The sequence below is a fragment of the Clinocottus analis genome, unplaced genomic scaffold (assembly GCF_023055335.1).
Source record: "Clinocottus analis isolate CAN_PGR_092001 unplaced genomic scaffold, fCliAna1.0.p SCAF_25, whole genome shotgun sequence".
In the NCBI taxonomy this organism is placed as follows: Eukaryota; Metazoa; Chordata; class Actinopteri; order Perciformes; family Cottidae; genus Clinocottus; species Clinocottus analis.
In genome coordinates, this window is record NW_027175987.1 from 6,482,599 (window position 1) to 6,509,720 (window position 27,122).

The window sequence follows — 27,122 nt, forward strand, 5'->3', positions numbered from 1 at the left end:
CTTCGTACTAGTTAACTGGAGCCGCTTATGTTGTGCAGCAACCAACGGTAGTTTGAAAAAATAGGAGGGCGGTGAAGTGTTTGTTTTCACAGTAAGCCAGTGATAGGAAGTCGCTACTTGTTCGTCTTCAGGCTCCCTGTTCGCTTGAGGATTACGTGTGTGTTTTACATGTTGTGCAGTTTCCAGCGTGTTTACGTGAGGACTTCCAACTGGCGAATCGCATCAGTTCGCCCGCGGGAGGGTCATCGTCAGCGACGACACCCTCTGCTACCATAACTGTTTAGAAAATGACCGGAGAGAAGATCCGCTCCCTGCGCAAAGACCACAGGCCGAGCAAGGACGAGGATTTACTAGAGCCGGACGAGGAGGCTGCCACTGGGACTTTCACCGCCTCCAAGACGAACAACAAGAGCAGGGCGAGTAAAATCTTCAGCAATCACAAGTTAATCAAGTCTTCATCCACTCAGCAGCAGCAGAACCAACAGTCGCAGATCAATGCGAACACCAACACACTGTCAACATCGGATGTTATCGATGACAACAACAAAAACCCCATTATCCGAACCGGGCAGGACTTCCCGGTGCATGAATGTGTGTTCAAAGGAGACGTCCGACGCTTGTCCTCACTCATACGGACGCAGAATATCGCCCAGAAAGATCTCCACGGTGAGTCGACCAAGCTGCTCATCTCTTAGACCCTACACGCAGGACCCCAGCACTGATCACGATCCAGCAGTTTTTAGGTCCAGCGAGGCTCTGTTATAGTGAGCTAACAGGCCACCGGTACCGAGTAGGCGAGGCTTCTCCCCGGCAAGGCCAAAATTAGGAATATTTTGACCACCTCAATGCCCTTAAATCAACAGAACAGTGAAGTATGTATTAATGATTGCTTTGCTTCAATGCCTACTCTTACCCTAGAACACTGAAATACATTATTAATCAGAGCTAGACACAGATAAGCCAGCTTTAATAAAAGCTCTTTAGAAGTTGGTCCACAGCAATTGTATGTATTTATGGTTTATTTGCAGGACCTTACAGACTGATAGCACCTATTCTGCAGGGCAAAGTCGGTTCAGATAACACCACCATTTCGACAGAAGCCCTAGCTGATCTAACAAAAGGACACGGTTGTGTTGTTCCGGTTCACGTGCTGAGACAAAAGATGGCCTGTACTTGTGCTCAGTGTCAGCCCAGGAATGTGGTCTGTCTTCAAATCAAAGATCTGACATTGTAAAACAACAAGGTGTCAGATGGGGCAATTATTTGCCTCTGGTGTTGTTTTGCAACTTGAGCCTGTTTTGGTACAAGGTTTTGCCCGTCTTCTTTAAGGTTGGTAGGGTTCATTGGTAGCTGTTTGTGTGTTTACACATAAACACATGAGTTTATCTTCCACTGTCACATTATGTCATTAGCATCAGTCAGCATGTTTACGAATGAAGACATAGAGCTTTATTAACAATTAGTCCAACATGCACACAGATCTAATGGTTCTAATGAGGTGCTTATTGATTGATCAATTCATCCACATCACAAAAGACCTTCCTCTCACTTACTGTACCATTACCATTTAGTTGTCCAGTTTAATAGGCTTCAACCATTATTTTATTATTGATTAATCAGACACATGTTTCTAATAATCTGTGTCTCCAAAATATCAAATAATAGAAACATGAAAAATATGTTTTTACTTGTCCATTCAACACAATTTAGGATATTACATTTTTAGTGATATTAACAGTAAAAATAAGAACATTGTCACCTTGAGGAAGCTGGAACAGTCATTTTTGGTAGTTTTGCTCAATTAACGAGTTTAAACAATTGTATACTTGAAATTGATGAAATAGATTAATTGACTTGACAGTCTATACTACATTTTTTAAACATTCTGTCGGAGAAATACCGCCAATGAAAACTGTTGACATGATCTGGATTAGAGCAACTAGTATTTTGGAAAGCCGCATTGCCAATACAAATTTAAGTCCATTCACCTTCATTGAAATCTTGGCGTCTCTGTTTATGGAGTGTAACTGCTAGCTGACTCCCAGCTTAGATTTTTATGTACGTCAGGGCTTCTAGGCAGGCCCTCTTTTCTCTGGATGATTGCCCACCACTCTCTCTCCCTGGAAAAGAAGCCTGAAGGAGCTGACTGGGCCGTTTGGCTTCCCCTTCAAGGGTTCTCCCATGCTTACGAGGCATATTTCATATCCTGAGGGGGAAAAACTGTGCTTCTCCACACCTGACTTGGGTTAAGGATTTTGTTCAGGCCCGAAATTATGTCTCAATGAAGTACAGGAGTCATCCTTAGCATGAACCCTAACACTGTGTAAACTAGAGCACATGGCATCAGCGGTTCAGGCGACTTAAGGTTCTGGAGTGCATGCTCTGCCTATTGAGCATGTGCTTTAGCGCCCTGCAAAAGATGACCAACATGTCGTACACTGTAGCTGTACATTAATCGACCACGATTGGGCATAGTTTCAAAGCCTTTAGCATGATTCAAAAACCTTTTTTTAAATATACTTTTTCTTTTAATTCATTCTATTATGACTCAGTGGTTAATAACACATTTTTCTGTGGGGTGAAAAAATCGGAAGTGCTGTATTGTAGCTTTACTCGGAATCAAAATGCAGCATATTTTGGGGGTACAGTAGGTTAATACATAATATAATATTGGTTGTCACGGGAGGGAACGCTCAATATACTTACCATATCATGCAGAATTTTGTGGACTTTGCCTACTCATTCACCAGACATAAAGGCACAGTCCTTTGTCATTCTGATTACCAAAAGCAGCTGACAGATTCATTTTTTTTCTTCTCTACTTCAGGAAACACACCATTGCATCTCGCCGTTATGATGGGGAACAAAGGTGAGCAATGTTTAAAGCTGCACCTCCATGTGGTTTATGTTTTGTCTTTCTGCTACTTTCTAATTGAATCTCTTTGCTGTTTTTTTTTGTTTCCGTTTGTGTGTTTCAGTTGGTTTTCTCGCCTTTTGTGTGTGCATTTGTCTGGCTAAGCACCTTGATCTTAGACCATCTGTCACAGATCAGCACACAAATCCCGCCCCAGTTTGTGTATCATTGCCTGTTCAAGAACAAAATACTGAAAAAAAAACTGTTTTCTCTTTTTTTTCTTATTGCCTTTTTCTTTTATTAATAAATGAAATCGAAAGAACATATTTATTCAGTGTGGATTGGAAAATGATGATGCTGTAATAAATAGGATCCTCTCAGTTGTTGAAGTCTCTTGTTCTGATTGATGTTTCACCGCTGACTCAGACTTTAGTTTGTGCCCTGCAATTGGAGTTGTTAGTTGAGTTGAGACATGTGATATTTAACTTCCATAGTATTTGCTTCATGAGCTATTATTCATTTTCTGATCGTGTATCTTGTCATGAAAAGTTTACTCCATTATTAGTTTAAATCAGTTGTGATAAAGCTCTTACAAAGGACATTTCACACAAATGCTACAGCTATGTGTATTGTCCCAGTAGGATTAGGAAAAATTAGAAAAGTGTAACTAGTTGAGTGTTTTTGTAACACACTCTAGAATAACAACTAGTTGGGAGTAGAAGATGAATATCTCATGATGCAACAAGGCTCTGTAGGAATCTGTACATGATTTTGTTCTTAGCTGAATTGCACAGGTTGGACTGAAAGCATGTCCATAAAATATGTATGCAATGCAAAGAGACTTCAGAACATGGTATTGAAAAATTAATCTCCCCTCTTCTGCAGCAGGTTCTCGGTGTAGATTTCAAGCATAGGGTTACATGCTCCGCACATTTCCATTTGTTTAGTGTCTGTCATTGGAGCATGGCTTTTGGATTCATTTCAAATTCAAGTTCAATCCCTGTTGACGAAGTGAAGGCCCTGACACTGCCTATTGCTAATCCAGACAGTGGACTGCTGAAGTGTAGTAGCGGATGGGACACTATGGAATGTAGTGTGCTAATGAGGTTGCCTATCTGCCTGAGTTGCTTGCCAGTCCTCCAGGGAGGCTCAGACCAGACATCCTGAATGCTACAGCATGAGATCATAGTCTGGGTGTGGCTGGTGTGTTGGGATGGCGAGGACAAGGCTCTCTTTGTGTACGGCGTGGTGCGTGTGTTTATTATTTACCAGACTAGAAAGGACAGTGGTGCGTATCTCACAGCCTAAGCTGACATCTTTGAAAGTTTAGTTTTGTCTGACCAACACTCTACAACATTACACATAAATACATTTTTGGGGGGGCATTTTTGGCTTAAAATGTAGTTATATAAATAATTGCCTTTTTTAATGTTCTGTCAATCGTTTAATTTTTCTGTGATTCGTCTCATTGTTAATTGAAACAGACAAAACAAATAATTAAAATGTAACACCTCCAGAATAAATGACAAATGAATGAACGAACAAATAACGATGGATTTTTGTCTTCAATTTATACTCTTTTCTTCAGGTCACTTTCTAAATCATTATTTTTGTCCCGAAAGCATTCTCTGCAAAGAAACTTGCTGTAAATTGAAACTTGCAGTCCACTTATTACTGTATTTCACACCGAGTTTTGTTTTGACACCGCGGTCAGAGGTATAAGATAAACATGATTTTTTCCTAAAGTCTGTTTCCTGTCGTGTCACCCTGAAAGGACCAAACATGTTTTCCTTTTGTCCAGGGGTTGTGACATCTGTTCCCTTGCCCACAAAGATACAATCACTAGATATTTTAAATTGGTTTCAGAGATAACAACCTAGAGAGTGTTTAGAGCCAAACAGCCCCTCTGGCGGGGCTAGTCTTCTTCTGAAACGGCACGAAAGCACATTGTATCAGGTCATTACAAAAAAAGAGCATCTTGTTAAATCAGGAGAGGAGATTAGAGTTTCATTATGTACATTCATAATAACATTGGTTTGGGATAATTTGCAATGCAAACAATGAAACATTAAAGAGACTGCAACAACGGGATTGTTGAACTGCGGTTTGATTCGGTCACTGAGTGTGTGATCGATGGGGAGGAAGTGAGCAAAAAAGCCATTTCATAGACGTACTCAGCCTGGATCCGTAGGGGTGGTGATGGTGGGGGTTTTAACAGCTAACAGAGCCTTTTGTCAAGTGCTCCATCCGTAGCCACTGCACGTAGTGAAGCAATAGATTAGCACTTTATTTCTCAAACATGCTCTGTCTCCCTCATTCCTCTGTTAGAGTTGTACCGTATGTATCTTGACCTTCATACAGCTGCTTCACATGGAATTAAACCTAGAAACCCACAAGGATACGTCCTTTCAATACTTTCACAACTGCATTACAGATCAAATCACTTTTTTACTCTCGCCTTATCTAGATATAACAATGTTAATCAGTATAACAAACATTGAACACATTTAAGCATGTCAAACAAATGTTTTAACCCACGTGTCCATACATTATTGTGATTTCAATCATACAAAAAAAATAAAATCTATGTTGGTTAATCCTTAAAGCCAGACAGGCTACTCTGAGTACCTGGAAGTCTGAAGCCAGACCTGATGCTAGCAGGTTAGCAGCTCAGGACACATGGCCCAGCTGTTGTCTTTATGCTTATATAACGTATGCTAAATGTACCCATAATTATTACACAATCATTGGTTTTAGCAGAGTGATATATATAGGTCAAAGGCTGAAGGGAATACTGTGCTTATATCGGAAAGCAAATGCTCATGCACATGGCCGCCTGTATTTCTCAACATAGACCTCTATAATCAGCTGCTCCACTGCCAGGCCAGGCTACAGATCAAACAAATGCATAAAGACAGAGTTTTTTTGTTTGCTGATGCAAGGCGCTCTACAGTTACATCCGCCCTTTCTGGTGCCACTGCAGCATCTTTATTTAATTAAAGCATGCAGGATGGTCAATGATATTTGATCTCTCTGAAGTGCTGAGCCTTGGATTAGGGCAAAAGTCAGAGCTTAACATGCAGATGACATGGAATAGGGTCGGGCAGAAATTTCATAAGGAAACAAATTCAGACTAGTCATGAGCAAAGTCCTTGAACCTCAGCTGCTCCCCTAGTGTGAACTCCATGTCAGCCTGTCTTTATTCATTTTGATTTTTTTGCCTCGCTTCCACATGGTAGGAAGTTGTACATTGAGCAACTGTATTGCTGATAATGGCTTCTGTAAAGAAAGTAGACTACCAAGAAGTGCTTTAGGGACTGTCACAACACACATCTCCTGTAACTACACTCTTGAGATAGCCACATTCATCTTTGTTGTGTGGATAATATTTCTAATTGGGAAGAGTTTAAAAATGTATTCCTCTCTTTCATAAAGAATGCATGAGACCATGGCCTCTTTGTTTTTAATAAAACATTGAGTATGTAGATCAGAGGGGTGATGTGATTTTCAAGACTGTGACAGTGTTGCTACTATTTTTGTTACGCACTCTTCTCAAAAGGCAGAAGTTATTATTTCTAGTTCTACGCACCAGATTGGCTCTGTGAATACACCACTTGAGGAAGGTTTTTTTTAATAGTTTCCATCCTGATGTTAAGCGGAGAAACAAGTCTGAACATGAGGGCAGTTGAATTTGTATACAAGACTAATAGGGTTGGCTCAAAGGTTTGCAGTGAAAAAAGGCTTGTATTGAGAGCTCCTATGGGGCTGTTGTCAGCACAAATGATTGTTGAAAAGGCCAGTCTAATAGCGATAATAATACCGCCCCATCAAGTGAGAGCCCAACATATCCACTCAGACGGTTAGCAGTTTGCCTGTGTTCACATGCCTGTGACTGTGACAGCTTCTGCCCGGCACTGAGACAGTGTCGTACAGACGCCAACAATATAATGAATGATGTCACGACAAAACTGACAGCTGAGCCGGAACAACAGGCTTCATTTTTGGCTTGCTGTAGTTTGTTGACAGGCTGCCCAGGGAGTGAAGGGATTTTACGCTGCACTTCCTGCTGATCTTCCCATTGAAAGAGTGATGAAGCTCTTTGGCTGATTTCCCATTATTGGAATTCAAGCACAGCTCCAGGGGGACGGATGTTTGTCATTTTAGTCCTGAGAATCCTTCCACATGTTTTAGTAGTATAGATTTGAAAGTTGGATGCAGAGTATTGTGTAACTGTTGATCCCATATGGCTCTTTGGTTAATGGGTCAGCTGACATGTCAATCATACACACAGTTTATGAAACCAGGATTATGTTTTTTATCGTTGATGTGACTCTACAGGAAACATCTTCAGCTTGTATTGCATATTTTTCAGCAGACAGACAATCTTTAAATAACATATACTGCAAAGTGAGCGGTTACATTTTTGATGAAACAAAAAAATTTAACAAATGTGATCAAAATAAACAGAAGCATGTTAGCATTTATGCAGGAGCAAGGAGCACTAAGGGAAAAAGTAAAGTAGTAGAAGTGTCTTGATATTCTTTTTCAGTTGGTTCATCTTGTGAATATGAGCTGGACACAAAATTAGAGCTGAGTGCAGTGTTGGCCTGGCGTTAAAATGTGTTTCTTGGTCCTTGATTATTAATTAAATGATGAAAAGTAATGAGAATTGTGGGATGTTGGGTCCATCTAAACTTAAGTTAGTTTGAGGATCGATTTTGTTTGTCCTACGCACATTTAAAGTTGAACACATACTTCTTCTCTGTCTTGACAGTTTGTATTCATCCGTTTTGGATGAGTAGCATCAGGAGAACGCCAGAAAGTAAAATGAGGAAAGTCATTAAAGCTTGTTTACCCATTGGTGTTTGGCCTTGAAGAGCAATCCTTTTTGCTTAACATCACACCACTTTTCTTCTGTGACAAAAAAATAAATATCCTGGTCAGTTGTCTCTGAGACTCCTTTAATGCTTACTTCAACTGTCACTTCAGAGGAATTTGGTTATACTTCACCTCTCTCTTTATTACCCAGATTAAACGTGTCTCCAGCGCCACCTGTTTATCAGAAAGCTGCAGCCAGGGTTTTATTTGGTGGTCAGAGAAATAAATCCATTTATGATGTTGTTTTACTGCTTACCTCTTTGTAGGAGAACCATCTTGTACAGATTTGCAGATGTGCACGCACACACGCACATTGGCTGTTGATATAGTCCAGGGATTTTAAGACCAAAAAAATGACTTTTAATATTGGAGCACCTACCAAGATTTCTTTTCCATCCTTGAGTTGTTTTTGCTGCTGGTCTTTTATTTCCATACTGTTGTCTTAATTATGACTTAATGAACTTCTCATTTAAAGAGAGTTTTTATGATGCATGTAATTATCTACTCAATTGACTGTCTTCCTGTTCCTTTTATAGAGTGTGCCCACCTGCTGCTGGCCCACAATGCACCAGTGAAGGTGAAAAACGCTCAGGGATGGAGCCCCCTCGCTGAGGCCATCAGCTACGGAGATCGACAAATGAGTAAGTATCCGACTGACTGAGAGGCATCGCTTGCAATAAACTGAAACCCTGTACTGAGTTGATGTTGATCACTAGGCATATTTACTAAAATGTGCCTGCTTAATGTGGCTTCAATAAAGTTTCAGTTTAGGGTTTCCAGTGTAAAAACAAAACAGTGATGTGGTGAGAATAGATCCGATCAACAGTCCCTGGCACCGCCTGCACTACCGGCCATGATGCGGGGGTCTGCCTACTTTGTCCCTCAGAGAGCGAGGGAACATTCCTCAAGGCCCTCTGGCTTTTGTGCTTCGATGAAAGGCAATTCATTAGATGTCTCTCTCTCCCCTCATAGGATGACTATGCTCAAGCCCCTGTCTATCCCATGTTTTCAGCCACAGTTCATTGTTCCTCAAACTGTAATTAAAAAATGTTTTGAATATTTTAAAGTTAAATTTTTTTACTTAAATCTGATACATGTTTATTTGTAACAAGGACCTTTTAAGACTGTATAGTTTTTCCTATATCTCAAAGCCTACTTTTATGTGACTGGTGTGTTTTGTTCACTATCTATTTCAAGCTCTTGATACTTTTGTCATGGTAACAGGGAGGCCTGAGGTTTTGTTCTGTGTGGTGGAGCTCTGTTGCAGTGATGAGGATCTAAATATGTGTTAAACTGAATGACAACACGATTGCTACAAAACTACAGCTAGACTGAGTTGGTCAAAGAAAGTGGGATTGGAACATCAAGATTAATCTTATTATTAAACAGGCCAAAGAAATGGGGAAAACACCCGCAGTTCTTTCATATAGGTCACTCATTGAAATACCTTGAAATTTAAAATGTTAACCCTAGATTGCTATTGGATGACATCATAATACTCCTTTACTGTTGTGACATTTAATATATATATATATATATATATATATATATATATATATATATATATATATATATATATTTTAGGTTGAAAATAATCATCCACCAAATTACCATATATGGTTTAGTGGAAACAAAATATATATTTAAAAATGCAAGAAATAAATTAAGATAATCCTTTATCAGTCCCGCAGTGGGGAAATTACAGGATTATAGCAGCAATTGCACACAATATACAGTTGATGTTCTCGTCGCGGGTGATCAGTACAAAGTCAGGGTCTGCCGCATCGTCGTCTTCATCTTCAACATCATCACTGTTGGCAGGGTTGGCTGGCACGAAAACAGTCTGCCTCCTCTCGCCATAAAAAAGACGAGCAGTCATATCCTAAAAAAATAAACACAGGCAATAAAATAACTGTTATAAGGTCATGTAATCACTTAGTGCATCTATTCAAGCATAACATGTGTGAGTTTCAGCAACTTACCATGGTTAGTTTAGTTGTTTGATCCATGACTGGAAACTCCACAACCGTCTCTTCGGGGAGCCAGAAAAAAGAGAAAGTTTGCTGCGCTCCAGGTCTCTTCTTATTGGTCAAATTCCACAAAGACGGGTGGTTTGACGTAGAGTTTTCTTTGCTGATTGACTGGGTGAAGACCATGTGTTTCTTGGATTTACTGAGCCGCGGGAAAGACGTCATATGTACAGGGTGTGGAAGTGACCATATGTGGTTACTTGAACGATAAAGGGTTAAATACCTGAGCAGGTGAACGGGTAGGGTCAATGGTCAATGTTTTTGTTTTGCAGTTATAGGATCCTTCATAAATTGTGTGTTATTTTTTTGTACACGTAGTGGTATCATAAATACCCAGTCCTTATACCTGCAGATAACTGGCTCAACATTGATGTGACAACATTATATTGGGGCTCAAGGGTTGCTGGCATACATCCAAGCCAAGACTTAATTTTTTGCTGAAAGCTCATTGTTTAATAAGAAAAGCTTAATGATCGTCATTCGATAGTCGATGACTTGTTTCTGGAAATTACTCTCTACATGAACCATTCAACCACAGCCTGCTATAACGTGAAAAGTCAATACCACTCGGACTACAAACCACAGCGCTTCCGCCTCGCGGCCTCGTGCCTACAGATTCTGCATATGAAAGCAATATGACTATAGAGCTCAAAGACAGAATGCATATGTCCAATTTTCTCAAGAAGATTTTTAAGTCCACCAGCATGCAATAGTTGGGGATAATTAGCGCTGCCACTTGGCACCAGCATTGAGCAGACTAAAGTGTCTTCTTTGACAGCATCCTCTAACTCCCTAATGCCACTTACCTTAGCGTAACAGGTTTACAAGTGTCTCTACTGACTGAAGCCTTTCATGAACTCAGTAGCACTATTTGACTTTACTTTCGACAGATCCTCACCTTGTCTAGCTTGTGCAGACACAAATGCCATGGAGCTACATGACATATATTGTGTTTAACTTGCATGTTTGCCAATTGTGTCAGAATATTGTTGAAAAACATAAAGTCTCTGACTGAAGTTATGTAGTAGATGAGATTTTGGGAAAGTGGTTGTATTATGAAAAAAATTCAAAGCGCTTAATAACTAAAAACTAATGCACTTAAGTCTCATATCAAGAGTAGGGTATTTATTTTTAAGTAAGAAGTATGGAAGTTCATTGTTTACTGTGGGATCAGTATGTGTGACAAAAGGATCTCATCTCAACATCCACTTCCTAGCTTTTTTAAAAGGGTTTCAAACTCATCTCACGGTCTTCATCAGCAAATGTGAAATAAGAAAGAGATTGAAACTATGTGGTTGTGAAAAAAGCAGCTCCTTACCTTGCTCAAACTGGACTTCCAGGATCAGACTTCAAGACCCTTACGCAGCCACCTGAATCATTTTAACGCAGGGCAGTCTTTGGTCTGAATGCCCCGCACGCGCTCTCTTTTCTAACAGTAGAAGTTATTGTTTTCATTGTCAGGGAAACTTTGCTACTGGACACCATAAAGCAAATATCTGCACCAGGCGAGGTATCAAATTAGGAGTGACTCAAAGACCTCTGGGACATTCAGGGAAAGAGCAATTTCACCCAGACTTGTACCTGCTCTTCCTGGATGAGAGCCATGGAGAAGAGTTTGTAGGCCAGAGCGCTGTAAGAGATCAGGAGATAAGCACAGGCTCGACCTCTAAAGCAGACAGGTACTCAAGATCAGTCTGCCTATTACCTGATTCAGCTGACAATAGGGACTCTGCCACAGAGGGCTACTGTTGTTGTTGTCCTTTAAACCTCCTAAACTCTTTCTGTTCTTTAATGTCGGTCAAAACAGTCCCACTCGGCCTTCCACATAAATTATTTCACCTGGCTGCCACAATTACATTAAGGGAGAAAGATGCTGTTGGAACCTGACTGTTATAAAGTGTATTAAATGTTGAGTTCCTCACTAGCTTACTCACTAGCAGAGCCCAGCCGAGCAGTTAAGTGTGTGTCAGCCATGTGTGAGGGAGGTGGAGACCTGAGAGCTTTGTTTACAGGAAGGCATATGTTTTGGTTTGGACACTTCTGAAAACTGACAAAATGGAAAACTGGAAAATGTAACATAATTACATTTATCGAGGTCTAGTTTCTGCATAGCAAGTCAGTTTATTAGTGTGATTGATTAAAAACTAATCCTAACTTGGTGCTCTAGCGGTGTTATTTTTAACTAACGTTTGTGACTCATTTCCATTTGTCAACCCGCATTTGTTTGTTATTTCATGTATTTGTCACTTACGGTTTTATCTTTTCAACAAGGAGGCAAAACGTTACTCAGAAATAGTTTTATCGTTCAATAAAAGCTATTTCTGTCCTTCCTCTCTCACAGCTGGGTTTTCTGTATCAGAAGTTCATTTGAAGGCTGCCACACTTGTGTTGGTGTTTATTAGACGTGGAACCTCTTGCTTGTTTTTATTGTTTCTTTCCTTGTGTTTCTCATTGTAGCTTCATTTAAAGACCCTTGGACTAAATTGTTAAATTATAAGATTACATGATAAAGATTGATGGAATTTGTGTCTTCATATTGTCATCATTATCATCCTGTTGTGGTATCAACACCACCAGATGTATCTGATTGACAGCAACAAACAGGAAGTGTTTGTCCTTTTCCCAGCTGTGATTTGTAGTTAAACTAATTGTCTCTTAAAGACCAGGGGGAGTATGACTTTTTTTTTTCTTTCCGGAAGAACATTTGGGTTAGGCCAGGTGAGCCAGGATTCTTACCACCACCACCACCCTGGCCAAGGTCGTATCAGTATCAGTTAGTCCACTTTCACAGCTAACTTAAGGAGTAAACACCCAACGTTTGAAAGATTTGTAATATTGTAAATATATTGTATGTTGGTGACTAAACTGTACTAGATTATCTTTACAGGTGTAGTATCTATGGGGCGACTGTGGCTCAGTGGTTAGCATGCCCGTCTTTCAATCAGAGGATCGGTGGTTAGAACCCCGGCTCCGCGAGTCCATGTCGTTGTGTCCTTGAGCAAGACACTCAACCCCTAATTGTTCCCCGTTGCTGTGTCTACGGTGTATAGAGCAAAAATGTAAGTCGCTTTGGATAAAAGCGTCAGCTAAATGAAATGTAATGTAACGTAATCTAGTATCAAGTCATGTCACATTTAAAAAGCATAAACTCTTCTATCAAAATAATATTAAAACTAAATATCAAATATCCCGCATGCTGAAGTAAATAATGTTTTCTTTCCTAATAAAGCAACGTAGGGATTTAATCAAATATTAAGAGATCCTCCTCTTATCCGCCTGTCTGTGTGTTATCTCCAGTTAATATGGCCGTTTTGAGTCTTTTCAGATTCCTTGTCAAATATATTGGCAATGCTTTAGTACGTTTAGGTATTTTTAACTTGATTCATATTGGACTGTTTGCTGCCTGCCTGCACAGTGTCTCCAGCATACCTGAGTCAATATTGACTGTTCTCAGATAGTTGGAGACTTGCCAGCATCAGTTGTCCAGTTAAATCCATGTCCTAATTGTTAAGTAGTTGCAGTTTATGGTGATATAAATAGAAAGAGTCTTGACTCTGTCTCTTTTCATTCATGTGTGGAGGTGAAGTTATTGAGATCACTCGTCTAATTAAAGTCAGTTAAGCGCCCCAATCAGTATCTCAGTGAATTAACTCCAGTGTGGAGAGTCTGTTTGGTTTAGGGTTTAGGGCATTGGTTTGTCGGCCTTTGTTGGCTTCACTTGTCAGTAAGCAGATGGTGAGATTGTACTTTTTTTTGTTGCTTGTCCTGCTGAGAGGCAGCGAGGCTCAGGAGGAGCCCCATCCCGACCAAGTCCACCCTCATTAGACAGCGGGAGATCGTCCTGCACTTGTGTCTGTGTCAATTGGCATGTGTGTCGTCATAAGTATTAGTGGGTTTGTGTGTGGGTGTGCGTGTGTGCATGTGTCTGTATTGCATGCCTGCCCTGTACTCTTGTTTGGCCGTGTTTGACCATCAAGTCCTCGGCACTGCCTTCTTAGGTTATCAATAAGACAATATGTATGACTTGTAAGTGTATTTTGATCAGCACAAGAAGCACATAACTTATTTCAACCTGATGTTAATGCCATATGTCCATTATTGCTTTTAGTCTTATTAAAATGTTTAGGTGTCACAATTTGTTTATTTATTCACCTCCTTGCTTCATTATGTCACCACAAACGGTAAATGACGTTTATGTTTGCAAGTTGGGTGTGGATCATTTCCTTTTAGTCCTGTTCTCTTTTGCATAAAGAACACAGTACAGCCAGAGGGCTAAAGGGCTGTGAGTGTTTGTTAATGTGAGAATGTCTCTCCTCCAGGTTGTCTTGTTGGTTAAAGGTGCAACTCATTTGGAGGAAGCTCCATACCCACCGGGCTTGTTGCCGTTGCCCTTTATTGCCCTTCCTGGAAACGTTTTGATCCCTGCAGGCAGTGTGCAGGGATTGGCCCGCTGCTGCTGAGAGTGTACCATCTGGCCCCGGGAAGTCAGCGAATCTCTAAGCCGAAAGCCATCGTTAACTGTAAACTGCTGATGTTTGCCTTAAGCATGTCACATTGTTGACAGGATATGCATAACGAGACAACTCCTAAGATAATGGTGGTGACTCACAGTAGATTCATGCAAGCATAAACCTTCACTTTTCTTAACACTGCGACATTAGGACAGCATTCATTCTGCCATCTTCAAATTGGTTTTAGTCTTTGTGATATGAACTTTACGTTATATATACATGCTATTTCCTTTCCTCCGTCAACTAATCATGATTAAGGAGAAGCTGTCTAGCATGTCATGCAAATAAGGATGCCAAAACAAGAGCAATATGGTGTAGAAATTAGTTTTTGAATTTAGTGAATAAATGTTCTTGGACCAAGCGAAGAGGCTGGAATGAATTCCATAAAAGCTAAAGTGATTCACAGTCAGCCGTTATGAGAACAAACCCATTTCTCCAATACACGTCTTTTTACATTTTCTGTGCTGACAAATATGGCTTTTGGTCTCACTCATACTTCTTTTTGCTTTTTTTCCCCCTTTTTGTCTTCCAGTCACAGCGCTGTTGAGGAAGCTGAAGCAACAGTCCAGGGAGACTGTGGAGGACAAGAGACCCAAGCTGCTGACAGCCCTAAAGGAAGTAAGTGGGCTTTACTCCTGATGTCTGGATGCTGGGTTTTAAACTTTTCAATCTGCTTCCCTTCTAGTTTTTCTTTTTCATCTTGACTTGCTCGTAGTCTCAACAAAGCAAAACCAGGAGCCACATACATACACACACTGTTAACTAGCCAGACTTTAGACGTGGTGTTAAACATTGTCATTCTTTCACATTGTGTTAAACATTGTGTTTACCACCGTGTTTAACACCAATGTTTTGGTGTCTGTCTGGTATGATGTCCATGTTCACGCACACTGTGTGAATTTCATCTTGTACAGCAAGACATAAGCTTTTCATAGCAACCTAAAAATTAGCCTTTCTGTTTTACTGTTGCTGAATAACTTGAAGTTACGAAGTAGAAAATGTATGTATACTTGTCTAGTTTAGCTACCAGGTCAGCTTTGCAGCAACTCCACCCTCACAAGAGAGGTAGCAAGTGAACAGGTCGCAAGTGAACAGGTCGCAAGTGAACAGGTGGGCGAATACGAGTCCAATCTACCTAAATCCCAGTGAGTTTTTTCTTACAATTAAACTATATAAGCTTCAGTCTTAATGTGAAAACCAGATTTGTATGTCCTTACCAGTTGTATAACAGCCTGTGTTTGACAGGATGGGATCCTTCCTATTATGAGCCAGAGATGATGTTTTTCTGCGTCATCATCGCCTCTCAAAGATTATATAACTCTTTAAGGTGATGATTTCCCACCAGCCTGACATCATCACCGAATGGCAGATTGAGACCAATAGTGGTGGTGATGAGATTTAGATCTGTCTCCGTACCTTACAGAATAATAATAAGGCTTTATTGAGTTGTGTCAGGCGTGGTTTGTTATGGCTGGACATAAAAGCCCGATCCTAATGTCCGCCCTAAACCCTCAAACCGTCAAACCCTGAGCCCTCAGGGAGTCATTTACATCACAGAGTAAAGGGTTGAGTGTGAGAGATAGTAAAGGCTTGAAATGTTGTAAATACTAATGTCACCATGACGATGTCAGAAAAAATCGTGTACAATTGTGAAGTCTATTTACTTGTTTTTGTCCAGAGTAAATGTGTTTTTTATGTTCCATCTTTCATCTTTAATATCAGGCTGAAGTTTAACTTGTGACTGATATGTACTTGTCTTCACTTCCAGCTTGGAGACTTTTACTTGGAGCTTCACTGGGACTTCCAAAGCTGGGGTGAGTAAAGCAACACCGACCGCTGTCTTACAAAAGCGTAAGCGTGTAGTGACAGGAAAATGTGATGGAATCTCCCAATGTCTGTCTGTTAGTGAGTTTTAATCTGTGCCGCAAGGGGCATGAGCCAAAAATGACTTCCCTTCCATGACGTGAATGGACAAACCATCTTCTAATGTAATATTCCTCCTTTTATGATTATATCAGGACTATCTACTTATACCAGATGCAGAATTGGGCCTCCAGCTGCACAGCATTTACACATTGACCTGATAATCTGTGAGAGAAAGCAGGTGAAATGTACAGAGGGACTAAATGTATATTTGGGACCTGGAATAGCAACATTCGTTTAGTCGGCACAAGTCGGGCCTCAGAGTGTGAGCCAGGACTAAATTCTGTGTACCCACTGTGTCAGTGTGAATTATTGACAAGGTGGACAAGATTATGTAATGCCTGCATGTTGTTAACTCAATGTAAACTAGTTGCATAACACACTATTTGTAATGGAATTTCTTGTATAAAGTAAATGATTTGCACGAGAGATTCGGATGTATGTGCTAAGAGAAGCATCTGGTTTAAACCAACAGTCTCACAGGTCTGAGACAGTCACTTGGCTTTTTCAGTGTTGTCCTTCATTGCACCTCTGGCCTTTTGCACAATGAGGAGCATCAAGGAAAGTGTCTGTCTTTCAGTTACTTCAAGGAGTAATACGATATTTAGCTACAGGCCATACAGCTGTCTAGTTTATCAAGCTTTATGCTACTAAGGCTTTGAGGAGGATGACGGTCTTTGTTATTGAGTGAGATTTCTAAATGTAGACGTTGTTTCACGTGTCCTTACTGTTTCTTTTCATGTTGCAGTGCCTTTGCTCTCCAGAATCCTACCTTCAGATGCATGTAAGATCTATAAGCAGGGCCTCAACATCAGGCAAGTCCTGTCAAAATATGTATTGCATTTGTGTGATGTTTGAAGACAAAGAAAGACAGCTCAATAGCTGCTTGGTAACAAGGTTATGTTTTGTGGTCTTGAGACAAAATGAATACAATCCTTAACATATGGAACCCATATTTAATTAAACAGTAATTTCTTTTGAGACGCCCTGTTATCAAGGTTTTTTTTAAATTAATTTTAAGTCTTACTGCTTCATCTTTCATCTGCTCATGACAGCCTCTCCCTATTTCCCCTCTCTTCTTTCTCTCTACCTCCCCGTTTTCTCCCCTCAATTGAATTTGGTTAACTAGATTAGGAAACCAGTGCCCAGCAGTATAAGGAAACTAAACGGTGATGCTTCTGCACACAAATCTTTTACTTCTGTGGGTTTTCAATGGATGTTAGAGGTCTCATAGAAGGAGCGTGACGGGGAAGTGCTGCCTAGAAGTTCGTCATAGTCAAAGGAGAAGCTGACACAAATTCACAACAAGTTATCCACCGCAGGAATCCTCCATGTTGTGTTTCATGGTCCTGTGGGCAGAAATCTAACACCAAGCAGTGTTCAACAGCCCGGAGGTTCAGCACATCAACACTTGAGTTCCATTTTTATAACTCGGTCATATCGTAGACAAACCCTGGCAGCCCTTTATTTAGCTCGTGCACATGCTTCTGTATTTGCATATCACAACATATCAACTTCTTCCATTTGAAGAATCAAGTCAGCTCATAAGAGTGTGTTGAGTATCTTAATGCTGGAGCGTGTCATTGTTCTCTGAAACGGCTCCTTGCTATCTAATTTTTGTTATTCAAAATGCCCTCTTAATATCAGAGAGAGAGAGAGAGAGAGAGAGAAAGAGAGAGAGAGAGAGAGAGAGAGAGAGAGAGAGAGAGAGAGAGGGGGAGAGGGGGAGAGGGGGAGAGGGGGAGAGAGGGAGAGAGAGAGAGAGAGGGGGGGAGAGAGAGAGAGAGAGAGAGAGAGAGAGAGAGAGAGAGAGATGCCTGCCATACCTACACAGAGCACCTACCACTTTGTGCCTCGCCTTCAAAAGCCTATCAGCTATTCTCTTTGCTGTCTCATTCTACGACTACCCACTTTTAGTGCAAAGAAAGATTCTTGTAATGTGCTGCATGGTCTCCCGTGGTAACGATTACCATACATATTGTCTCTAAACTCTCAGAGCGAAGGTGTGACATCACAGGTTGTTCTTTTTCACTCACAGTTTTGACACTCTGTTTGCTGATGTCTCAGTGGTGTCCAAAGTTAAACTCGGCGCAGCTCTTTTACAGTCATCCTCTGGTTGTTTGTCTGTGTTCTTCTTTCATGTGTCTAAAGTTCCCACACTAAACCTGCTCTTCCTTTGTGAATATGTGTGTGTCGTTGAATGTAGATTGGACACCACCCTGATAGACTTCACAGACATGAAGTGTCAACGCGGGGACCTCAGTTTCATCTTCAACGGAAACGCCATCCCCTCTGAGTCTTTTGTTGTGCTGGACAACGAACAGAAAGTCTTCCAGCGGATACACCATGAGGTGTGTGTGACGCATGCTGAAGATTGCAGTGTTCATAACAACCCATATTTAGGCCGGCAACATTATTGACTTAACCCGCCAAATATTCTCTTGTTTCATAATTTTGTCGAGATAAAATATGTTGTTTGGTTCCAACGTACAGTTGAGAAAGATAATTAGGGTGTTTTGAAGTGTTGTTGTGTGGTGTACTGATGCTTTTGCAGTCACCAAAGTGACGCATTTAAAAAGCTGTTTTTGATTGGAACACTATTCTATGGATGAATTGATTGTCAAACTGGTTGCGGATACATTTTCTGTAAATGTACTAATCGTTTAATCATTTTAGCTTTACCACATCACCAGACCTTTGTTTATAAAGAACAGCGTACTGGCATTTTTACTTATCTAATACATTTTTTTGTGGTGAGGTGTAAATGTGTAGTTTGTTCTGAAGGTCATATGAAAATTAAATCAAAAAGGTCTATCCCAATGATCATTAATCTTTTTAGTAAATTACAGTACTCTTACATATTTTCAACTTTGTTTGGCTGAATCTGACTAGCACTTGGATGCCTCTTTAGTTTCCTGACACTGTCCTGTATTTTCAGGAATCCGAGATGGAGACAGAGGAGGAAGTGGACATACTGATGAGCAGCGACGTGTACTCCGCAACGCTCTCCACCAAGTCCATCACCTTCTCCAGGGCACAGACCGGCTGGCTGTTCCGAGAGGACAAGACGGTCTGTTCCTATTGTTGTTTTGCACTTCTTCTTATCATGATATCACTTTGTGTCTCCAATGTCAGCTGTGGGTCACAGGGTTTCACCTGGATGTGTAATTTCTGGAATTTATACGAGCTTGACCCAGACAGAAAGTTTGAAATTTCTACAATTCTCTGTATCAGGCAGGAAATGGAAGCTACACAGATAAATATCAGAACGTATATTACAGATTATATGTAACATCGGTTCCAAGAAATGATGGTTTTCAGCTCAATAGGAACCCAGACTGTTGAACCCTAACAACATGTTTGACCTGAAAAACATGAATAAATGAAAAAGCCTTAAATATTAAGTCTGGTCTGGAAAGTGCTCTGACAGTGTGCTGTATATGCTAAATTAAACAAATCAACAGAAAGAAAAACATTGACCCCGTACTCTCACTTTTTTCATTTACTCAACTTTGAAAGCAATAATGCGGGCAAAGTAAATACAGCAGATACATGAGCAATAGTTTGACTGGTCTGGACAGAATCTGACTTTACTTTTCTTTCCATCTTCATAGGTAAACCACTAGGCCACCATCATTTGTTATTAGCCTGACCTGTACTAATTGCTTCTCTGTGTCTTCTTGCTGACTCAGCCCAAAAGCATTCCTCTGTCAGATCATGACTTTAGTTTCAGAACTCTCTGCTACTCATACGTAGAGTCCGTCCACTTTTCTGATCATATTTCCCGCGCTCCCATCTCCCATAGCAGGCAGCAAAGACCGTAAATAAAACAATGATAACCTAAGGAAGGAACCACAGGTGATGCACTCAGATTTGAACAACAACACAGGCAGGGCAGGGTGCACGAAGGAGGTGGATGAGTTATGAGGCTATAGCTTTCCGTCCTCTTGACATGTTTGAAAGGGAAATTGGTGAAGCGGCGGGGGGACTTATCTAACGGTTTCCTTTACCTCCAGGAGCGCGTGGGAAACTTCCTGGCAGACTTTTACTCTGTGAACGGCCTGGTGCTGGAGTCCAGGAAGCGACGAGAGCATCTGAGCGAGGAGGACATCTTGAGGAACAAAGCCATCATGGAGAGCCTGAGCAAAGGAGGGAATCTCATAGAGCAAAACTTTGAGGTGAGTGGGGCTTCTAATATGACTGATTGTTAATTCAGGAGTGTGATGGAGAAAGCGGAGCATCAAACATACAACCCCAGTCCACAACGCCCCCCGATCTTCACCCATGATTTGTAGAATGGGTTTATAGTGCCCCATTAGGCATCACATCACAAATGTTGTTACTGGAAACCCGCATGTTGGTAACCTGTTACACAGGATCCAATGACTAACATCCACCCTGACATTATTAAAAAAAGCCGCCGAATATTTTCTGACTCCTGCACTGACTAATATCTTTCAAAACTGGTTACACCAGAAAAACTAAAAGCCTCTTTGCTGTTTGCCTATTTGCGCTTCAACAGATAGTCTTCAACAGATAGTCTTCAACAGATAGTCTTCAACAGATAGTCTTCAACAGATAGTCTTCAACAGATAGTCTTCAACAGATAGTCTTCAACAGATAGTCTTCAACAGATAGTCACAGAAATTGAGGATCTTTGTCATCAAAAAGAATCAAGTCTTAGAGTTTTAAACTGGGTAAATTATAGAAGAATGGGTTGAGAGCAGCTGTATACTTTGAGGAAAGGTGCACATTTAAAGTAACTCTGACTCAGTGCGAGGTAAACCAAGTGGAGCGTTGCTCTGTTCATAAACATGCTGTTTACTTGCACCTGCAGCGTAACCAACAGTCCAGTCCTGAAACTGTCCTGTCCCGCTGGAACCTTGGGGTAGGACTCGAGTCTCAGACAGAATGAACCTCACAGTTCTCACTACTGTAACTGTACAAACATAAATCTTGTAAAAACGGCATGAGATCCCGCCACAACCTGTCAATCAACTTTGCATGGTTTATTGAAACATTCCTGTCGTGCTGTTGTTTCTTTCATGTTTTATTTGTTTTTGACATGAAAACAAAATGAAAATCTACCCTCGACCCCTCACTGCCTTCCCATCCAGTATGCATGGACCTGAGTCCCAGCACAGCCACATAGCTGCTACAGAGCTGCACCTTCACATTCACACGGATGACTCTACCAACCACCCTCCCCGCACTATAGTACGTTCTAGAGTTTGCTTAGCAAGCTCTTGTCTTTACACTGACCATAAAGCCAGTCGCAAAGTCAAAGCCTCTCAACACTCAATGGGTGCCTTTTTAACTGGTTGTTTTGTCTACTCCCCTTGTTCTGTGCTGGGCTTTGTCTCGTCACAGGGTCCTCTGTTGTCTGTCAGTGTATTAACACTCATTTAAATCCATGCCCACTCATGTTTAAAGTACAAATGTCTGTAATGTCTTGGTATCAATGTGAAAATAGTTTCTCCTTCCACCTTAACGGAAAATGATACTTGAAAAGTCTGTGAGAGGGGAAAATATGAGCTCTGGTGACGTAGCAGTGTTTACAGCAGTGAAGGATCACATGGATAAGGGCTTAAACCCCCTGTGCAATGGAATAATGGAGGGGTGGGCCCGGCATACCGGCAGATCAGACTTCGACAGGCTGTGTGTACCCTGTCTTCATCACAACAACACACCAGAGCTGTGACACACAGATCGAGCGAGCACTTTGCAAGGCCGCAGCCCACGGTTAAGACGGCAAAACATCTGTGATGTGTAGGTGGCAACGAAGAAATCGATACGTCGTTTGTATTCACGCGACACACAGCTGACTCTTGGTACAGTCAGGTGTCTCATCATCCACATTGATCCACATTATTCTGTTCAAGGCCTTATTTACTGCTCACAAAAGAGAGGTCAGCCGGTGTGAACATTCATTTTAGCAGTAAATCAATGATCATGAGATGAGTTCTAATTTAGGATCAGTAAGAACAGGACGGCCAAACTCTTTCAGTTTATTTAGGAAGGCCAAGTTCAAATCACGTTCCTTCAATTACTTGATATGAGGAGGAATGTCCACTCCTCACAGAGCACAGTATTTAGAATGATTAATGGAAGTATTTTTGCACAACCAATCATGTTTTTAATTCACTTGAGGCAAATCTTCCATTAAGGCGAGAAAAAAACAGCCCTGCTTTTGATTGACTGATAACCTGCCCGTATCCTCGTGCACAGCATCCTTTGGCTTATATAGTTATCCTTGTTAGATTATGATCTTTTAATACTGATTCTAATCACATTACGAGTGTGTTTATGTCGTCGTTACAGCAATGGTTTGACTTTTTTATTGTGTGTGTTCTGTTTGTCGTGTCGTTTGTCCTCCGAATTGTGTGTTTGCTTTTAGATGTTTTATTAGTGCACTTCAAAAAGAAGAGAGTAAACCAAAAAAGAAAGTAAACGGTGACAAAAAAAGTAAACACAGAAATGATTATTATTCATCTTGACAATATTGACAAAATGACAATATTCATCTTGGCTGTAAGTCGAGCCAACTACAGTGTGAGAGGATGTTCTTTCTTACTGTTTGCAGATGCTGTATCTGTTGAGTCTGTAGAGTGTGAGTACAAAAAGGCTTGAGAACAGGAACACTGAAGGTCAAGAAATAAGGGCAATGCGTACAAAACTAGATTAGACTGCACTCTGTGAAATAGTGTAACGTCTCAGGTATCAGGTGTTTAGTGGGGGACTAAATGATAGTAATTCAGTTACTGGTGTTAGGCTGAAAATAGCAAACAGGTTCACGGGTTGAGTAATGCACTGACGCCCTCTAGTGGCCTGTGCTGTGCGTGTGCGTCATCGCTCTGCGGAAACAAATCATTGCACACAAAAAGTGTTTAAATAATATTTAAGAGATTTCACTTAACTGAGGCCCTCGTGTGACTTTTGTCAGATTTGCTGTTCAGCAGAATTTGGCAGCTGCATATTTCACTAACAGCCCATTGAAACAAGAAAAAAACATCGACCGGATGCAGGAATTTTAATCTCTGTTTTGGTATTCTTTTGTGTTTGACCCTGCAGTAGTTTAGTCTATAGATCTGCCGTTAACGTCTTGTTCTTGTTTTCTCTCTGCTCTTCAGCCGGCGAGGAGGCAATCTTTAACGGCTCCTTCACCCAACACTGTTTCCTGGGAAGAATACATTTCTGCTGACAGTGGAAAGTAGGTTTTTAGGAGACACCAGACTATTCAGGAATATTATATTATTTGACATATTGTATCTGTGACTCAACCTTTTATTTTATTTTTCCTCTCTAAAAGAAGGGAAAGTTAGATTTACGATCAATCACATTTCTTTAGCAAATATATTTCTGCAATGTCATTGTTACATAATGTATGTTGTTCCCATTCATATTGTGGACGGTGCTCTCCTCTCACACCCGTTTTTCAGAAATCTTTGTGCAAACATCTAAGATTCACAGGATATTGAACTGTACACTTCAAGGCCGGTTGTTTCCTCTGACTGATGACGTTTACTTACTGTTCAGAACAAAGAACACGAGGGACGAAAAGGAGTTCCATGAAAATACCTGTACAGTTCAGAACTTGTGCATCCGTTTTTAATATTGGCAAAAAAATACATATGAGAGATTTCTGCATAGTGACGAGCTGTAAGCTCTTTTTCATGAAGTTATATTCTGACAGGTTTTAATTTCTCTCTCTGCTCAGAGCTCCTCATCTGGGAAGAGAGCTGGTCTGCAAAGAGAGCAAGAAAAACTTCAAAGCAACAATAGCCATGAGTCAAGACTTCCCTCTGGGCATCGAATCGTGAGTCTTCACTTTAAATGAGTATCCTGACTTTTATTAAAACGCAGACAGACCCCCATCTTGTTTTCTGTGGTGATAAAAAGAGAAATCCCTAATAATGGCAAATTATTTCCATTATATTTACAAATCTTGTTTTTGTTTTGTTGTTCTAATTACGGATTGTTTGTGTACCAGTAACATGTTACAGTCCTGTCCTGTGGGCTTCAAATGGTTGATAAGCTACAAATGAGGTTAAATGAATTGAATTCAATACTCTGTTAAATTCAATACTGAAATAAACAATGATAAACTGATAAATCTAACAAAATATGCAAATAATCTAAGAACTTGTAAATGATCACCAGTAAAATGTCCCTTTTATAAATTGTATTTTTTCAGCTATAAATTAAATTCTTGGGAGTGTCTTGTTGGTAAACATGTGTTGTCTCCATCAGGTTATTGAATGTTCTGGAGGTGATCGCACCTTTCAAGCACTTTAATAAACTCAGGGAGTTTATTCAGATGAAGCTCCCTCCAGGCTTTCCTGTCAAACTGGGTAAGTAGATGTAATACCAATAAACATGCTGTCTAAAGATGGATAGATTTAAATGGGACTTTTTTTCCATTTGATTATAAACATAAAATTATAATTCTGCTCATGTCTGCTCCCTACAGACATCCCCGTCTTTCCTACAATCACAGCCACCGTGACGTTTCAGGAGTTTCGTTACGATGAGTTTGATCAGTCCATTTTTACCATACCCAACGACTATAAAGAAGACCCTAGCCGCTTCCCTGACCTTTAACCTCATACACTGGAACAGGAAACAAACAAGGGAACATTATGCTACAAAACATACTTTTCCAATGACAAAAGGTAAAATAAATAGCGGTAATTGTTCCATGACAGTTCATGGATTTCTATTGCCCACCACACCCTGAACACAAGCAGCAACACGGCAACCAGAGTTTGACACACGGGAATAAAATGGCGTTAACAGAGCTGATGGAGGCTCACTGTGGCAGAGAGGTCGAAAGGTCAATGTTGCAGGTTTCTACTCTCACCTTCCGATTCGGTTTAATCCAGCAGCCGAGGCAAGAAATGCAACTAACTTGGAGGTGAGGGTCTGAAAGTCTCATCAGTGAGAGGGCATTGAAGTTAGTGACAGCAGAGCAGTTGTGTTTTTTTGTATATGGGGTATAAGCAGAAGACAGACAATCGGTTGATACGATGTATTGAAGTATGTAAGTATTGTTTATAAAGGGAATGTGTTGAACTGACCTGTAGTAAAGCACTGTGTGAGATATGGGAGAGGAATTCCACCAAAAATACTTTTTAGGACGCTTTTCCTGCTAAAGTCAACTTTGAAAATTTGACAAACTTGTATATAATCTAATTCCCACCTGTTAGACAGGTGTGTAGGATAATACAATCTCTACTCTTTTTTTTTTTTTACACTCAATTCTTTAGAAATGGTCCCAAAAGATGTAATGCCACTTTAAATTTACAACAGTGAAAATCATGTTTGGGAAAATGTTAAGTGAAGTAGTGTCTTTTGTAGACAAAAGCCCTCAAAATCACTTTTTGCAAAATTTGTGTTTGCGTGTGCCTGACATTGATTTTAATGGGCATGGAGTTGCACCACTGAACTTTTGGGCACCAATAAGGTCCACGACAGCCGCTTTACATTCAGTTGAGTTCATGAACACTTATTGTGTGATACACCTTTGATTCTGCATTTTAAAATCTTATCGTTTATTTGATGCAACGCTAGAAATGCTGCAGTTTTTTAATGGTACCACAAATTCTTCTCTTAGTTTGGTGTAAGTAATAATGTCGAAGCCTTTTGTTTCTTACTACACCTTTGTAAACTATGTACAATCATGCTAAAATAAGTTAACTATGGGTTGTATAGTGAGTACATATTTGGGAATGAATGAGAATGAGTGAGTTCAACATTCATGCCATTTTTACATCATAACAAGAACCAAGCTTTTCATTGTGCAGCATGTAAATACACGTTTTATGAACCTTTTGTCTTTTATTATTCTTTGTGTTGGTGATTTTAAAACGTCCTTTTTGTATGTAGCGTCACAAGTTAATTGAAAGTTTGTGGATTTTTTTGGGTGTGGTGGCAGTTGCTATTTCTGTAAATACTTGTCATGTTTTAAAGAAGAAAAAAGGTCTTCTGTCGTTATTTCCCTTCCGACTATATCTGATAAACCTCATGAACCTCCTCCAGGTGTGATTCACAAACAGTCACCGTCACATGGTGAGAAGCACAAAGCATCAGGGTTCCTTTGGAAACGAAGTCCAGGTGTTGGCTGGAAGTTATTTGTTTAATGCTGCTGCTACGGTTCAAGGACTTATTTATGTCAATACCTACAGGTGTTGTGCTCATGTTTGTTTGTTGGATTGCCTGCATCTGGAGTTTTAAAAGGAAGGTCTACATTGATGTGGTTGTTCAGTCTTATCAGATCAATTGGCTTCTTTTTTTTAATTTTTTTTTTAACTTTGATTGGCCTTATTCAGTATAACCAAACATAGTACATTTCATTTTATACATTCCTCCGTAGGCAAGTGCAGTCAACAGAACTGGGAGTGTGCCTCTTTACTGACATATATCACATTTTATATCACGCTCCTTCCTGTTCGCTCCTTCCTGTTTTCAGCTGCTTTCATTTTCCATGTTTAGTTAGGAAATGTATCATGTGTCTACATGTTTGTTGTACAGCAAAGACTGTTGTGTAAGTCTGCAAAACTATTTTCATATAAAATGTACTAAAAATAAAAATTCCACAGATCTGACAGTCTGGAATTGTGCGTTTTACTGCCATGATTTAGTACTACTGATTTAACCCTTTTTTATATGCTGAAAAGATATGAAAAAAGATCACAGGAAATGTCATTGTATTCTAATAAAAGGTCACAAACAGGTAATTTAAATAGTATTTATTTGTCCTTGAGCTGTGGGCAGGGCTTGAGTTCTCCTGCCGCACCTGAGCACACCTCTCGGGGTCACAGTCCTCGACCTCTGGCTCCGGGGCCGGTGGCTCACCCACGCCATCAGTGCGTAGTGTGGTAGCCATAGGAATGGCGGGCTTTGAGAGAGGCGAAGCTCTGTAGTGGT

At 40.4% G+C, this 27,122-nt stretch overlaps 1 protein-coding gene across 1 annotated transcript; it reads left to right on the forward strand.

Annotated features, from left to right (window-relative positions):
* Window positions 1-26,800, forward strand: LOC137794655 (ankyrin repeat domain-containing protein 13C-like). Its single transcript, XM_068591578.1, has 13 exons — window positions 1-666; window positions 2,828-2,869; window positions 8,269-8,373; window positions 14,806-14,891; window positions 16,042-16,087; window positions 16,945-17,011; window positions 18,403-18,547; window positions 19,135-19,266; window positions 20,213-20,374; window positions 23,327-23,406; window positions 23,914-24,012; window positions 24,447-24,547; window positions 24,667-26,800. Exons 1-13 carry the CDS (start codon window positions 288-290, stop codon window positions 24,795-24,797), a joined length of 1,575 nt encoding a protein of 524 aa, XP_068447679.1. The 5' UTR covers window positions 1-287; the 3' UTR covers window positions 24,798-26,800.
* The last annotated feature ends 322 nt before the right edge of the window (window positions 26,801-27,122 follow it).